Raw genomic sequence first — 17,543 nt, forward strand, 5'->3', positions numbered from 1 at the left:
AAATTACAGTTTTTGTTGAAAAAGTACAGTAAAGTTTAAAATTAAAAACTTAGGTGACAACATCTAAAAATGGTTTTAGCGCATTTTTCTTATGCTCAAAATTGGATTTTCAGTAGTCGACTTCGGGGGGCCAGTACTTTCTCCCTGATTGAGATATGGCCTTCAAACTTTGACCTATTCTAGTACATGTCCCCAATAGTATCTGTATAAATTTATAGCTCTATATCTCAACTTTGAAGCGTTTTGCAGCCATTCTTGCAAAAGGTAGAATATTTGAACATAAGAAAAATGCGCTAAAACCATTTTTAGATGTTGACACCTAAGTTTTTAATTTTCAACTTTACTGTACTTTTTCAACAAAAACTGTAATTTTTTTTGGTTGTTTCATAATTTCCCTTTAAAAACGAAGAAAATAAGCCATTAATCATTAAATTCTGATAACTATAAGTGGGGTAAAATTGCTTTCAAAAAAGTGCTCATAAAAAAACACACTGTATTTAGTGAAAAATATTTAATTATCAATATCCCCTCCCTCCCTGGTTATATTATAACTATAAGCAAGACTATCAAGGTTATACTAATCATAAAACTCCAACTTTCTATAATTGGAAAATTACTAGTTTTGTTCTGATTTTCAATATTATTAAATAAATCACTTTATAAGGCCAATGATTGGTGTTTTGGATTTTAAAAAGATCAGCCAATAGCTAAATTAAACTTTCTTTTAAATTTTTTTATATGGATAGGTTACCATATATAGAAAATGGCAGCTAATTGGAAGCTCTAATGATCATAAACAGCAATTTGAATATATTTGATAATAGTCAAACAATGGGAATGCATTGAGAGCGATGTACTTTGTTAACAATGTAATATACAAGAATATACAGTGAAACGGGCAAACTTTTGTTATAGATGCAAAAAGTCTGTTATTATTATAAACCTAGCTCTAAAACCAGAGTTATTTCTTGAAAGTGTCTTAAGGCAAGAACCTTTTAATATATCTGGATGGTATCTAAAAAATGCATTTTTAATAGTTGTATTAGTTGTGTACTAAATGTCTTCTTAGGTAATTGGATAAAATGATATAACATATTGGTGTATGTGTTGTAATCTGACAATTTGTAAATTGTTGAACCTTGTATATTACCTGGATTCCATGTCGGAAGAACCTTGAACTTACAATTGTATTACCTGAAGTTGTAAACAATCCTCTACTCAAGGTTCCCGAACCTAGAATAGGATGGATAGTACAACTGAAGAAAATCATTTCCAGTATAGCTCGAATCCGCTCAATATCTGCTGGATTAGAACCGGCTCTCGGTCACACTGAAAAAGCATGTACTGCATCCCATAACAGACAATTTTCCACGAATATTATAATAAAAAGCTACTAACCAAACTGCTTTTTATCTTATAATTTTTCATTTTAATATCCGAGGAAAGCTGTCTATAATACGATCTGATAAAAAATTTCTATCTAAAACATTTATAAACATATACATATGTTGTATATGTTTTTAATATAAAGTCTATTAGTGATTAGACTATTTCCTTATTAAATTTACTCATTAAAACCAGAAGAAATAACATGTTTCTACTACTAAATCGATATATTATCACTTGGATCTTACACCAGATTTTCATGTCCTCTAATAAAGTGATACACACAGCTGGCTAAAATAACAATACCCCCAAACAACGCCCTGTACGCCTACCCCATTCCCTTCTACTAGATAAACGAACTGACCATATTAGCATATTATCATTAATGAGTTCCATATTAGCAACCTAAATTGACGACAAATTCTCCTTTTATTCTATATTGTACTACTTTTTAAAGAAATCTTATATTGTTATCAGTAGAAAGATTATTTTTGACTGTTAATTCGTTTTATTCCTGGCTTATGTTGAAGACCAATTTCTGTTCATTATATAGCTCCCTCCATGAATTATACTGCTTGTATTTTGACGATTTAGGATAGTTAACTAAAGGTTTTAAAATAGTAATTACTCCAATACTATGAGCTTTAGTGAAGATTTATTAAAAGGTTATCTAATTTCATGAATTCGATTATAATGCCCATTGTGCTATCTACGTTTTAGAATTGTTTAATTAGAAAAAAGTTAAATTAAAGGCCAGAATAAAAGCAGAAAAAGCAAACTATGATTGATAACTTAATAATTTTTACTTTTGTATGTAAGAGTTAGATTAACGTTTTTTCAATATGAATTTAATATTAGATTTTAGCCCAGTGTAATATTAAAGAAGTATTTTTTGTTTGTTTATTTCTGCTATTATTTCTCAACTTTACGTAAAATATCTTTGATTGAAAATCAGACATTTTTATTGTGTTGACTCATAGATTTTTGATAAATTGATTTGTCCTATATCTCAAGGAAAAAACACAGAGTTTATGATTAATAGAATTAGTAGATTTAAGTTAGTCATAAGTTCAGTTTTCATTATAGAATTGGAATGCCAATTTTTTAAGTAGCTATTTTACCAAAAACAGTAGCAAAGGGAGGGGGGGGGGTGAAGCTTCTCATAGGTCCAGGGAAGGAATTTTAACACTTCAGGGGGAAGGTTTGTCCACCCTTTCAAAAATACCCCCCCCCCCCCTAATAATAAAAAACATTGTATAATTCAAAATGTGCAAATAGATATTGTAATAATATAGTTTTATTTACAGGTTTTGATAAGCAGACTGATGTTGTAGGCCTTTATACTTCTGGTGGACATAGTCCTGCCTGTTTCTGGGTGGGAGGATACCAGGTAGGATTTATACTTCTGGTGGACATAGTCCTGCCTGTTTCTTGGTGGGAGGATACCAGGTAGGATTTATACTTCTGGTGGACATAGTCCTGCCTGTTTCTTGGTGGGAGGATACCAGGTAGGATTTATACTTCTGGTGGACATAGTCCTGCCTGTTTCTGGGTAGGTGGATGCCATGTTTGATTTATACTTCTGGTGGACATAGTCCTGTCTGTTTCTGGGTGGGAGGATACCAGGTAGGATTTATACTTCTAGTGGACATAGTCCTGCCTGTTTCTGGGTGGGAGGATGCCATGTAGGATTTATACTTCTGGTGGACATAGTCCTGTCTGTTTCTGGGTGGGAGGATACCAGATAGATTTTCATTTTAGGCAGATATTGCTTAACTTTAATTGATTAAAATCAGTGCACCTTAGCCATTAAACAAAATTAGAGCAACATTTCTGGAAATTGATAAAAAAAAATGCTGCTGACAAAAGTTTCTTGAAAATGTTTTAAAATTAACTATTTAAAAACCTATGAGTAGTTGACGTAGATATTATTACACGTGGAAAGTTGTCGTCTATTTAACTTGCTAACATCTGCCATGTTTATTGGTCTTTCGTTCATTCATGGGAGGTAAAGGGTTTGAAGGGGGAATTGTTATTTTGGACCTCTACAAGTTTATCTTTATGAACATTAAAATCTGGTGTAAGATCCAAGTAATAATATATCCATTTAATTAAATAATGTTTTATAAAATTTCATTAACAAATTTTCTATTTCAGAGTGATATGTCAGACATGACGTTTAGATGGAATGTATCAAATATTGTAATGAGCCAATACTTCACAGAGTGGGAGTCTGGGTATCCGAAAAACAGGTAATAGTTATTCATATTATAGACAGCTATCTGACGATACAAAAATGAATATTATAAGCTTACAACCAGTTTTGAGGGTCCGAAAACCTATCCTAATCAATTTTTTTTTTATTTGTGGAAAATAGTCTGAAATAAGATATTATACATTATCTTTCATTATAGCTGAGAACCGGTTTTAATCCAGAGGACATTAATCAGTTACAAAGACATACTGGAACAATGAGAACTTTATTTTATTATCTTTATTCACTTAATCATTATCATAAAAATAAAATCCTAACGAAGTAGGCTTTTAAGGAAAAGGGGGGATAGTCCCTTTCTTGGCAACGCCACTTAAGGGGCGATTCGTCGTATTTTTAGGTTAGGTTATATTGGGTTATGTGATTGCCCCACAGGGTTAGACAATTGGCCCCGCAGGGGCTAGAAATAGGAGAAAATTTACTGTGAAAAAAACGAAGGAGCGTTGCCACGAAAGGGACTATACCCGGAAAAGGATCATAGTTAAAGGTTTGTTTCATTAAGAGAGTTTAAAGTTTGCGCAACCCCTTATGCCTTAAAAGTCCTCTGAGAAAAAAATCAAAATAGATATTTTTCTATCTATAATTAACCTATCTCTTTAAAGTATTATTTATATATGTAAAATGGTATTTCATTTCCCTTAAGAATGAATCCTTGTACTGTGGTTTCTCGTGATTTGTAAGAATCAAGAATTGCAGTTTTGTGTTTTGTGGTAGCGGCATAAATACCACAAAATTATGCAATTTATCTGGAAGGGGAGGGGAGATGGGGGGGGGGGGGAGGGCTGGCACAAAGTTATTTTCGATAATAGGGTTAACTTTAGATTAGGTAAGGTTAGATACCACAGTAGTACACACCACAAATACTAGGGATAAGGATAAAAGGGTTAACTTTAGATTAGGTAAGGTTAGATACCACAGTAGTACACACTACAATTACCAGGGATAAGGATAATAGGGTTAACTTTAGATCAGGTAATGTTAGATACCACAGTAGTACACACCATAAATACTAGGGATAAGGATAATAGGATTATCTTTAGATTAGGTAAGGTTAGATACCATAGTAGTACACACCATAAATACTAGGGATAAGGATAATAGGATTATCTTTAGATTAGGTAAGGTTAGATACCATAGTAGTACACACCACAAATACTAGGGATAAGGATAATAGAGTTAACTTTAGATTAGGTAAGGTTAGATACCATAGAAGTACACACCACAAATACTAGGGATAAGGATAATAGAGTTAACTTTAGATTAGGTAAGGTTAGATACCATAGAAGTACACACCACAAATACTAGGGATAAGGATAATAGGGTTATCTTTAGATTAGGTATAGTTAGATACCATAGTAGTACACACCATAAATACTAGGGATAAGGATAATAGGGTTAACTTTAGATTAGGTAATGTTAGATACCTTAGTAGTACACACCACTAATACCAGGGATAAGGATAATAGGGTTAACTTTAGATTAGGTAATGTTAGATACCACAGTAGTACACACCACAATTACCAGGGATAAGGATAATAGGGTTACTTTAGATTAGGTAATGTTAGATACCACAGTAGTACACACCACAATTACCAGGGATAAGGATAATAGGGTTATCTTTAGATTAGGTATAGTTAGGTACCACGGATGTCTTATACTAAATACATATGTGACTTAAAAATTATAGTTAAGTATAGTTTGATTTTCTGATTCTGTCTTTGAAACAACCATTCACATAACTCTATCATTTGCATTACTTAAAGGTTTTATAGGGGGTTAGTTTATATTATGAACACCCCTAATGATTTTCAAACAATAATATTGTTTTTTTTAAAGGCGTTTATAAGCTTTTTCAAATTCCAGTAGTTTTTAACTGCCAAACTTTGTCTAAATTCATTGGTAACATTGCAAAAGTTTCAAATAGAATCAATTGAATAATGAGTATTTCATAACCAAATTTAGGGGGGGGGGGGGAGAGGTAAAAAAGAAAAACTGTGTCAAAAACAATGCAAAAATGGGATAGTGTTCTTAAAAAAACGGATAAATTTGTTGTTAACAAGTTTAATGAAAAACAATCCATTTATACTTAATTAATTACTTTCCATTATATGAGTTTAACAAAATTAGGTAATTTGACTATAATAAAAAGTAGATCACAAAGAATTATTTTTGAATAAGAATCATATTTTAAAAAATGATTTTTGGTATGGGCTAGTTTTATGGTATTTTCTAAGTGGGGTATGAGGACTTCAAACCATCCTCTAATAGAGAACTTTATGAAAATAAGCAGTTATAATCTTCCAGCATCTTTGCTTTACTTGGTTAAAAAAATGGTTGCTTTGTTATAACCCCAAAGTATTGATGTTTCTCTATAATATAAACTGAAAGTTGGTTTCACAGATTGGGAAAGATATTCAGTCATTTTAATTTGTGTTAAATTAGATCTTTAGGAAAGGTATTTTTTTCAATTATAAAACAAAATGAAGGTTGGAAAAGTGGAAAATAGACAGGAAGGGAGGGGACGTTGGGTTGTTTATTGCACTACTCCCAAAATTTTTATTTATGAAGTTTTCTTTTCTGTTGGCTTAACTTTAAGGTCTTTTATTCTATTTTAATTGGTTGGTTCATTGAGTTGAGTGCCTAGACGGTTTAATTACTTATTGTAATCTACAGAAGGGGTTATTTTGTGTATCATCATTGGGGATGTACATCAATTTATCGCCTATTGTCCTGTCCTTTTTTATCCCTGAAAATAAACTACAAATATTCATATTATATGATCCAAATGGATTAAGATTTCTGATTACCTGTCTGTATTAGTGGTCAATGAAACGGATATTTAAAACAATTAATTGCATTAGGGCAAAATGCAACTAGCTACAGGATTATTTACCTACAGAATACAAAATATTGAGATTTAGGCACATGATATAAAATATGGATTTATTATTTCCTTGTGCAGGCGAGTAGTTGACCCCCCGTAAAATATAATGGGCCTGCCATTTTTTGTCATTTCGAGGCTTACATCCTCTTTGAAAATTTGCATGCACGCCACCGTCTTCTTCCCAAAATATAAGTTAACTAATATTAAAAGATAAGTATAACTATACTACTTATACCTAAAATTCTGTCTATAATAGCCTCTTATAGTCGAAAGTTTTTGTAGCTTTTTAGAATGATACCCTTGATCCTCAAAACTAAATGCACCTTTCTAACCTTTTGCAGATGGGTGTGCATTTGATTTCGCAAATAGACAAAAATGCAAAAAAAAAGTAATATTAACGATTAAGACTAAGAGGTTAAAAAAACCATGGGTATCAGTATAATTTGTATTCAAATGTTCCCTTCTTTCCTGCTGTTTTAAATTGTGAAAGGGGGAATTTGTAATGAAAATTTACGGTGCTTATGATAATGTGAAAAAAATCGCGGAGACTAAGGCACACCTTGCACAAATATAATTTTGCCATTTTTATTTCGCAGAATCAACAATTTATATCCCCCCCCCCCTCTGTTCACCTCCTTCCACCTCCTTGTTAGGAAACATTAAAAGTTATAACTTTCAATTTCAATGTTACTTTTTAAAAGCGAAGCTTTTCTATCATTACACGGTCCGTCCGAACGTCCGGAACTGATAGCTTTTTTCGTTAATTTAGGCATGTAAGAATTGTCCTATCGATTTCAAACTTTGCATGGTAGTTAATTTAGTAGTTAGGTACGATTTAGAAAGCATAGCAACTCTATAATCATTACCAGAATGTCCATATGTCCATTTTAAACATGTTGATTTTTTTTACTTTATTAACAACAAATTTTTATTTGATCTAATTATCCGATTGATCTGATTTTTGGTATATTGATTCCTAGGACAACAAAGTACAATATTATAAGCGAAGCAACTCTAAAATCAAGTTCTAAAAATTTAAGTATGTCCATAAACATTATCCTGTGTCAAGCAGTTTTCAAAAAAATTACTTACAATTTCGCTTCGACTCTTTATTTTCTGATTATTCAGTTCTGACACTATACAAGTGTTAATGTCTGTTTGTCCTACCATTTCAGTGCTTCGTTTTTATGGATGTTGTCATCCTTGTTTTATTAGGATCTACTCTATAACCACGACATTATATGCCATTATGTCTGTGCAAAATGAGATCCTCAATTATTATATTAATGACCTGTACAGTATATGAGAATAGTTTATAAATGCTGTCTTGAGCTGTATTGCTCAACTCTAAAAAGATAAATAAATCTTAATTGCTAATCATAGGGCCAAATAATTTAAAAATTTTTAGGCAAAACTAGGAATTGGTGTTTCTTAAATCTTAAACAGGCCCATTATTTAATTTTTAATTTGGCCTAAGATAATTTCTTTAATGTTAATCTTAAAATCGTTTATTTATTTTCAGGTCTCGAGCCTCGTGTGTTGACTTCTGTTACCCAGATTTCTCGTGGAAAAATAAGATGTGCACCCTCAAACAGAACTATGTCTGTGAGTTCGGATGAAACTGGCACAATTTCAACAAATTTAAAATTAGAAAAATTTGATGAAATTATCTCGAAAATATAAAAACCAAAGAAGAAAAATGACAATAGCAAAATAATACCAAAGAAAATATTCATTAATATCAACAGAAACCAAATAAGAAAGACATAAACCAAATATATATATTGCCTTAAAAATTGTGAAAATTTAAAGTGATTAAGAAGTTATAAAATATAAAAAATAAAAAATAAAAGACTTAATAAGAAATTAGGAAAAGCAATGAATGCTTTAATTAATTAATTAAATTTAAGGAAAAATATAAAAAGATATTTTTATCCAAAACCTGTAATATGAAATTCAATAGTTTAAATTAAAAGTTATAAAACTATTTATGCCAAAAATAGAATATTGTAACATGTTTCATATAATACAAATATTACATTTATAGGAAACAAATGCCTGCTTTTAATTAAAGGGTAGTTCTATATTGTTTTTTTTTTTATCAAATTAAGCTGTTTGAAAGTGTTTTTCATTACTTTAAATATAACTCAGATGAATGATAATTATAGAATAATTTTTTAATTGTTAAAATTACATTTTATGTTGAATTTTAGAATATTATTTTACAGTCAAGAATTCCATTTGAAATTGCTTAAAATTAAATATTTTGTTGGCGTAAAACTTGTTTTTTCATTGAACTGAAGGGGAGTTGGTAAGAAGGGGGAGGAAAAGGGATGGGGCTTGTGGGGACATTTTAAATTAAAATTGTTTGTCAGAATCACATTCCCTTTTAACTCACATATATATATTAATAACTGTGACGTACGGACGGACCAACCCTAATTATTGAAAAGCTTCGCTTTTAAAAACTATACAGGACATGAACCCTTTTCGTGGAGCTACCCTTCGATCTGTAAATTATCTTCATCCATTCATTACTGCCAATTCATTGCATCTATTACTTATAGATAAATTAGATAAAATTAGGTAAAATTAAATTATAATTATTTTTTTCTCCAAAATCTTTTTCACATTATAAACGGGTTAATATTAAATTATTTTCTTCTTTGGTAGTTATGTATATTAATTATGAAATTTAAGTTTTAATTAAATACCTATTGTATATTTTTTATGTAAAACTTCATTTAAAATGTACAAAAATTTTCCTTCGTTATTATTGTAATAAATATGAATGTATAATTAGTTTATCAATTTATTTAGGACTAGCGGCTACGCCTTTAGAGGCCTCTAGTGGCACTTTAAATGTTTTTTCGTTCAAGTCTCTACGATACCTCTTTATTGCTTTCAAATTCTACGATATCTCTTTAAGTTTCGTTCAAGTCTCTCTAATATTTAATTTTTTCGATTTTTTTTATTTCTCTTGGGAGGGTGGCGGTACCCTCCCCCAAAATAGTTGTAAACCTATCCGGGACCTATGAGAAGATACCCTGTTAAGGAGAACCCGATCGGTTCAGTGGTTAGCGATTTAATTAATTTAGATTAATTTTTCGTCTTCAAATGTCCCAGTTAGTGGCTAATGCTGCATATTTTTTCCGTATGTAGTCTAAGATAGAATAAGCGGCTTTACTTGTAGGTCAACTATATTACAGGGGAAGTTGCTCTAGGGTTTGGTAAAGGCTTAATGACATGGGATTTCTTGGCTGTAAGCTATGGGTTAAGCCTGCACTGTAGTGATTACATAACACTTCAAAAAACTGATTTTATATACAAAAGCAAAAATGTTATCTGAACAAAGAATATCAAATAAAAGTTACAAAATATTATATACTCCGACGCACGGTTTAGAAAAAAACAAGGACTATTGTGTTCATAAGATAATGATTGATTAATGTATAGCAAGCTCTTTTTTGACATTGTAAATAATCCTTAAGTATGTCATCTTGTATAGCTTATTAGATTTTATTATGACCAAGGATCTTGAGGTAAAAGACAATGGATGATAAATTGATATTACGTTCCACATCATTGACAAAGTTACCCCTTCTGTAGATTGAAATTTTTGGTTGCAAAGTTTGGATACTTTTAGCTTGAACCAACCAATCAAAAATTAAATAGTTTAAAGCCAACGCATTGTAGAACACTTTTATAAAACATTATGTATCAGCATTGAATATTAAGGGGGTTGGATACACCCTCTCCCCCCAACACCTCCCTGCACTCCAATTGTCAAAGGTCTACACTTCCATAAATATTTACAACCCCCTTATATTTAATTGGGGTGCGTGACTATATTTTCGTGTTCGCTTCACGCAACCCCTAGTGAAATCATTATAACTCACAATCTTCAAGTATTATTCTCTTAATTCTTAACCTTAAACTTAATACTCCTTCCCATGGTCAAATTGAAATAAGCGCGATAAGATGATAAGAAAGCCGGGTTGACAAAAACTTTTCCATAATTAACCTCGTGATTTTTTTAATTGTGGAATGATTCCTACCGACTATTTTCCTACCCCCGCCCGGTTTGAGGAAACCAGTGCAGTGGGGTTACAAAAAGGTGATTTTGTCCTATCGGGACAAAATGATATCAAAATTAAAGCATTAAAATAATTGCATGCTAATAATATGTCAGCCATAGCTTCTTTACGGTATTATCCTCTTAGAATTTTTTTTTCAATATTGAAAATTTGAGTAACCCCCCCCCCCCCCCCCCCGACAGGGAGCTATTAACTTTTGGCCGCAGCGCTCGGCTCCCTAACCTGCCTAGCCGCAGCGCTCGGCTCCCTAGCCTGCCTAGCCGCAGCGCTCGGCCCCCTTGCCTGCCTAGCCGCAGCGCTCGGCTCCCTAGCCTAAAACCTAACCTAACCTAAAATAGTTGTTCTAAGAGGATAACGCCCTTTACTTCTTAATCCTAAATCTGCAAGAGTCTGTCGATACAATACTTCTTAATTGGACAATTGTATGAGACAAAACTCCTTATGAATTGATGGAAATGATATACTTTTTTTGTGACCACGGTCTACTGTCTAAAACTCAGTAATCTTAAGACAAAAGCCAATTGACGATAAATTGATGAACAATCCAAATTATGATAAATAAAAATACCCTCTCCGTAAAAAAATCTTTTGTGGAAAAGTTGAAACACTGCTAGTTTGTACAACCCAATCAAGATGTAATAAAAGCCCTCTTTAATTTTTTGCTAACGAATGAGATAATGTTTTTATAAAATAAGTATAATTTACATTCCAATATGCCCTCCCTCCCATCCTTCCATAACCTCTTAATAGATTATTTAATTTGTATAAAAGTACACGATACTATAATAAGTTGTTTAATTCGTATCCCCTCCAATAAAACCTGTATTATAAGATTTATCTCCCTACAGGCCTACAAACTTTATGTGTTAAAGCAAATGTTAACATGCTTGAATTTAATTCTGAGTGCGGTCCAAGTGATACATTTATATAAGCTTTATAAAATTATTTACTAAATAAGTCATAAGAATAAAAAAAATTTGATTCTTGAATGCCTTGATATTTATGATATTGCAAACCCAAACATAAGTTTCACTTTTGATATTTGTACTTTCAGTTTTCTTCAGAGGTTATTTTATGGATTGTACTTTAGAATTGAAGTGTAACTATTCTAAATTAAAGTCTTAAAATGTAAGTATGTCCATGTTAAACATCTTGTATTTAAATAATTTTTGGATATATTTGTACAGAATTCTGTTCATATTTTTTAATAGTTTTAAATATTGAATGCGCTGTTACTTTACATTTGTTAATGTTCGACTGTCTGACATTCTGATTATATGAGCTTCACTTACATGGATTTTATCATCTTTGTTTTATTTTACATATTTGTAGAATTTATTCCCAAAACCTTTAAAGATAAAAATGGCCACAACAGTAATCAGATCAAGGACTCTGGCTTTGACCAGACAACTTCTGGAATCAACAAGGTAGGCAGTTTTACAAGGCAAGGAAGTTTTGTACACCGAGGGAAGGGGGGGGGGGGTGAGGTTGGACTGTAAATTATAATTGCCCCCTAAATTTTATACATTTAATTTCTTATTCTTTGAATTATTTTTATAAGACATTGATTGGTTGGTTTAAACTAGAAGTGTAAAACTTTTCCACAAATAATTCTAATCTTTAGGAGAATTTCAATTTTGTTTATTACATTATTGAAGATTCTTAAAATTTATTGTCTATAATCTTTTTACATAGAATTCCTAATCTTATTTGAATTCGTCTTTGAAAATGTGACCTAGCAAAAGTAGTACATGATTTTTAAACCTTTTTTCATCAAAGTACTTAAAATTTATAATTTTAGAAACTATTAAAAATATTATATTCATATAGTAATTATTTACAGAGTTGTCGGTTCCGCCAGTTCTACCTCCTCTGTCAGAAATAGTTCTTCAGCCAAGGTAAGAATAATTAATTTTATACAATCGATACATTATTACTTGGATGTTGCACCAAATTTTCATGTATTCTTATAATGGATATTCGCAGCTGGCTAAAATAACAATACTCCCTTACACCCCTATTACTCATCCCCTCCCCTCCTACTGGATAAAGAAATTGACCAAAAAATGAGGTCCATATTAGCCAGGCCTGGCTATTGTAACAATCAATTCCACAAAAAAATCACGAAACCTTTGGAAGTTAGCTGGGTGTATATCTTGTTTTTTTTTATATAACTGAAGAGGGGTGGATAAGAAGGGGAGGAAAAGAGGAAGGGGGTTGTGAGGAAATTTTCCTTCAGAATTGTTTGTCAGTATATCATTCCCTTTTCCCTGCATATTAGCAGGCTAAATTGACGACACATTTATTAATACATTTATACACTGTTAAAAATAATTTTTTTATTTAGTATCAATTGATACTCTGGAGAGTATTGGAACCATAAGTACGCTACAACTATATAATTAATATATAACACTATGTAATACTATATAACACAATAATTATTACTATACAGAACCCATACATTTTTTTAGTATCGATTGATACGGTCTAGAATACTGGAAAATACGATACAGAAATGTTTATTAAAATAGTACTATTTGATAGACTCTAGTGTACTGGAAAATACGCTGTAGAAAAGTTTTTTAATTTAGTACTATTTCATACGCTGTAGCGTATCAGACAATACGCAAGAGAATGGTTTATTAAGATAGTAACTATTCATACGTTCTAGGGTACAAATCTGTACTGTAAAGAATAATTGAAACAGACACCATTGGTGCATACCTCTCATGGAAGTGTTTCTGCTTGGTTGTTTTAGACAAAGATGAAAAGTTACTAATTATGCTCACATTTATAGTTTTAATTTTTGTAATTATGACTGACCATAGTTTTTATTTTTAAGGATCATGTTTAGTCCTAAACATCTTTAAAGTCATTTTTTTACTAAATTTACATTTAAATTAATGTTTTATTGCTCTGCTTGGTATGTTTGTTGATATAACAAAATGTATATGTACATATAATAACCATATATTATAAACTGATCTTTCATTCAAAGTAAAACAGTTTCATACTGTACAGCGTATCAAAAATTATGATAGAGGATATCAAAAATTGCAAAGGAGAGTATTAAAAACTTACTTCTACCATATTGAATTTTATTCCCAAGAGCGTATTGGATAATACTCTACAGACAAATACATTATTTAGTACTACATGTTACTCGACAGTACAATATCTAATACCCAATGCAGTATTGAAAACTTCCTTGTATCGTAATGAGGTTTTTTTCCTATAATGTACGGATTGATACTATACATTAATGTGAAGAATATATAGTATTATCTGTTGCTAAAAAAAAAAAATTTTTTTAACAGTGTACTTTTATTGTAAAATAAATAAAAAATATTTAACATAAAAAAAATATAGAATAATGGTTACTTTTAGAATGCTGAATCTGATATTGAAGTAAATATTCCTATGATTAGAAAGATGGAAAGAATTTGCAGGTAATGATGATACAAAAAATCACCCCTTCTTTAGATAACAATAAGTTGTTGAAAATTTTGGACACTTAACTTAATGAACCAACCAACATTGAATAAATGTCATATAAGTTAAGCAAATGGATAAGAAAACATTATTATAAAACTTTGAGGACTAGTGTAACAAATATCCCAATTTCAATAATATAATCCAAGTCTGATTTCAATAATATAACATTCATTTAATATTACTTGTAGAAACTACATTGACCAATTGGAGAATGGTGGAAAGCAGTACAATATTCAGAACTTTATGATGATGTACATTTTTGGTTCAACCACAAACACTGCTTACAGAACTAAGCTATTTGACCACTGGCCTACAGTAAGTAAAAATGCTTCAATTTGTAACAAAGCGAAGAATTCAAAATTTCTGTCAGGAACATACATGGGGAAATATGATTTCCTCAGCTGTTATTTGCGTCATCAAAACTTTTTCATTGGGTAATTAAATCTACTTTTCAACATATATTTTGAGCATTTTTTGGTCCAACACCCTACAGAGATAATATAATCTTATGAGATTAATTAAAGTACTCTACAAACCAATGATTATCTCAATGTTAATCTATAATACTATTTCACTTTTTTACTTGATTAAGAACTAAAATTGTAATCAACATATTATTGATAATTTTAGTACCTGGAGGACTTCAATGCCTGCAAGGAGATTATGGGATACAGATATCCTGAAACTTTAGTTGAAGAATTCCTTACCCTGGGCCAGGATAAACAAACAAAAATCTTGGACGTTGCCTGTGGTCCTGGCAATGTTGCCTTCATTGTAAGCTTTAAGAATTTTCAGAAAATTAGTTTAATGTACTTAAAGTTTATTATTACAAACATTACTTTTTACCAGACATTGTGACCTATTTATTTTAATACAAAAGTAATCTTTCATGATCCTTTGCTGTTACCACTTGTAAAAGATTATAGACCATGACTCTTACTTTTAAACTTATTTCAATACCACAACTCCAACAATCAAGAGTTATAATGTTTATTTAAATTACAATTTTATTACATTATATTGTTATTTTCACTACAGTATTTTCTCATTGAAACATAAAAGATTGAAATATGGAATTTATTAAAAATTTAATAAATAATATTTATTAGTTGAAAGACCTTGGGTACACAAACATTGATGGTTTGGATCCCTCCCAAGGATTGTTGGATGCTGCCATGGCAAAGAAACTCTACCAGAAAACCTTCTGCTGTTATGTTTCTCCAGATGAAAAGACACCTGTAAGTTTTTTTTCATACAAAATATATTTTTTCCAATTTGAAATGTCAAATGTAAAAAGTCAAGATGGTTAATCCCTTTATTTGCCCAATAAAAACATAGTGTAGGGTTCATGTTACCGCAATATGGGTTACATAGTGTACAAATTTCTTCTGTATAATAAGTCAGCTAGGAACCATTAGTTTTCTTAGGATGAAGTCTTTTTAATGGAAGCTATACGATAAGGTTGTAACTCATGTTATGACATTGAATTATTTTTGACTTAATTAATAAAACCAATCTCTTTGTCTACTAAAAATTATCTTTTACAGTTGGACAGATTATAGCGACCATCATGGATATTAAATCTATTGTTCAAACATATGGTTAGAAATATAGGTTATTCAATATGATGTTTATTTATTAGATTGCAGACAACACCTATGATGTTCTACTTTGCAGTGCTGGTATGTTCCCTGGCAGTATTGTTCCCCAGGTATATACTCATTTGAACATGACTTTCCTTGTTATAGAATGTTTTACTTGTTAGTTCTTGCTATATTCTTCACTAGAGGACTCCCTGGGGTTGGATATTTTTTTCTAGGGGCGATTTCTCTTCGGAGGGTGGTGGTACGCTCCCCCAAAATGATTATAAACCTTCCCAGGACCTATGTTTGGATTCTTTAGTACTGACACACTTACATAAGGATAAATAAAAACTTTTTAGGCATTCACAGAATTATTGAGAATAACCAAACCTGGAGGAATCATCTCATGGAATATTGCTGATGGTTATGAGGTTAATATTTTTTGTAAATATGTGAAAAAAAACTATTAAAAATTATAACAAAATAAAGTAATTCTCATATACATTATACATATAATACACTTTTTTTGATTTCAGGGATTTAATGACTTTTTCAAGACCTATGATGTTATCTATAAGCAATTGATTGCTGATAAGAAGTAAGTATTGTCATCACAACTTAAGTTTATTAATAATTTTTCACGATAAATAACACCCAAAAAAATTTATTTAAATTTCCCATTAATTTTTTATACAATTATGACTAAAAACTTTAGAAAATATAATAATTTCAGATGGGAGGAAATCAAGCCAGTAAAGAAATTAGACAACATGCTGTTTGAGGATGCCGGTTATACCTATGTTATGAGAAAATTGTAATTAATCAAAATAAATTGATCAGTATTAGTTTATTATTGTTATAGAGTGCAAAACTAAAATAAAGTAATTATAGATAATTTCTCTTAGAAAATCTAATATTTTTAGATTTTGCCCTCTCTATTAATTGTTGAACTGTGATGTTTATCATTGCAAAGGATTGAGGGATGGAACAATAGATGATTAAACTAATATACCCTAATTTCTTCTTATATTAACGGGAGTTAGAAAGGGTTCAAGATTAATATTTCCATTGTTCTCCCCCTCTCTAAAGATTATGTGATTGGTTAATAAATTTTTATATTTGGAATTTAATTTTACTACTACCTCTTGTTAAATTACCTTATATTAAGGAAAATCTCCGATTTAATGATTTGAATAAATATTTAAAAGTAAATATATTCTACTTTTTATCATTATTGCTTGGTTTCAAGTGTAATTTTGGTAAATAATAATATAGCATGTACATATTTATTTAATAAGATTAATTGACAAGAAAAGGTTGCGCAACTTTAAATTGCCATCTCTAAAAATGTGCAACTTTACCAGCTTGCAAATAACAACAAAAACAGGAAACATTTTTTTTAAAGTGAGGCTTTTCTATACTTAGGTTCGTCTGTTCGACCGATCGATCGTAACAGATTTCTTTATTTATGTGTTAGAATTGTCCTATGGATTTTATACTTGGCATAGTGATTCCTGTAATAGTTAGGCATTATTTAGAAATCGTAGCAAATCTATATTAGTTACCAAAATGCCTGTATGTCTAATTTGAAACATATTTATTTAAACTTTTTGTTTTTTTAATGTGATATAATTAATAAATTATACAAGCCATCTAATTCTTTAAATACTGGTTCCTAGGACAACAAAGTACAATGTTATAAGCGAAGCATCTCTATAATAGAGTTCTAAAAATGTAAATTAATGTTCGTTTGTTCTACCAATTCCGAGCTTCTCTTTTATGGATGTTGTCATCCTTGTTTTATATAAAATGCGTACTGTTTA

At 30.7% G+C, this 17,543-nt stretch overlaps 2 protein-coding genes across 2 annotated transcripts in view; both read left to right on the forward strand.

The window, feature by feature from the left end:
- Nucleotides 1-9,341, forward strand: part of LOC145319744 (uncharacterized) — a 41,797-nt gene extending 32,456 nt beyond the window's left edge. The window contains exons 8-10 of the mRNA XM_080162081.1: nucleotides 2,694-2,776; nucleotides 3,544-3,638; nucleotides 8,065-9,341. Coding sequence (XP_080018207.1) covers nucleotides 2,694-2,776; nucleotides 3,544-3,638; nucleotides 8,065-8,161 — 275 coding nt within the window. The 3' untranslated portion in view covers nucleotides 8,162-9,341. The remainder of the gene's footprint in view (nucleotides 1-2,693; nucleotides 2,777-3,543; nucleotides 3,639-8,064) is intronic.
- A 2,634-nt stretch (nucleotides 9,342-11,975) lies between these two features.
- Nucleotides 11,976-16,932, forward strand: LOC145319754 (demethylmenaquinone methyltransferase-like). Its single transcript, XM_080162092.1, has 10 exons — nucleotides 11,976-12,066; nucleotides 12,483-12,537; nucleotides 14,030-14,091; nucleotides 14,326-14,452; nucleotides 14,768-14,911; nucleotides 15,247-15,375; nucleotides 15,780-15,848; nucleotides 16,080-16,151; nucleotides 16,257-16,318; nucleotides 16,454-16,932. The coding sequence occupies exons 1-10, from the start codon at nucleotides 12,002-12,004 to the stop codon at nucleotides 16,536-16,538; spliced, it is 870 nt and encodes a 289-aa protein (XP_080018218.1). The 5' UTR covers nucleotides 11,976-12,001; the 3' UTR covers nucleotides 16,539-16,932.
- The last annotated feature ends 611 nt before the right edge of the window (nucleotides 16,933-17,543 follow it).

This window comes from Acartia tonsa, chromosome 1 (genome assembly GCF_053477335.1).
Source record: "Acartia tonsa isolate MP-2025a chromosome 1, ASM5347733v1, whole genome shotgun sequence".
Taxonomy (NCBI): domain Eukaryota; kingdom Metazoa; phylum Arthropoda; class Copepoda; order Calanoida; family Acartiidae; genus Acartia; species Acartia tonsa.

What these genes read in the sequence shown, in the direction of transcription:
- LOC145319754 (XM_080162092.1), top strand. Translation starts at nt 12,002, where the DNA reads ATGGCCACAACAGTAATCAGATCAAGGACTCTGGCTTTGACCAGACAA. An exon ending in TATTTGACCACTGGCCTACA is followed by an intron (nt 14,453 to 14,767) that starts GTAAGTAAAAAT and finishes TGATAATTTTAG; the next exon opens with TACCTGGAGGACTTCAATGC. An exon ending in CTCCAGATGAAAAGACACCT is followed by an intron (nt 15,376 to 15,779) that starts GTAAGTTTTTTT and finishes TTTATTTATTAG; the next exon opens with ATTGCAGACAACACCTATGA.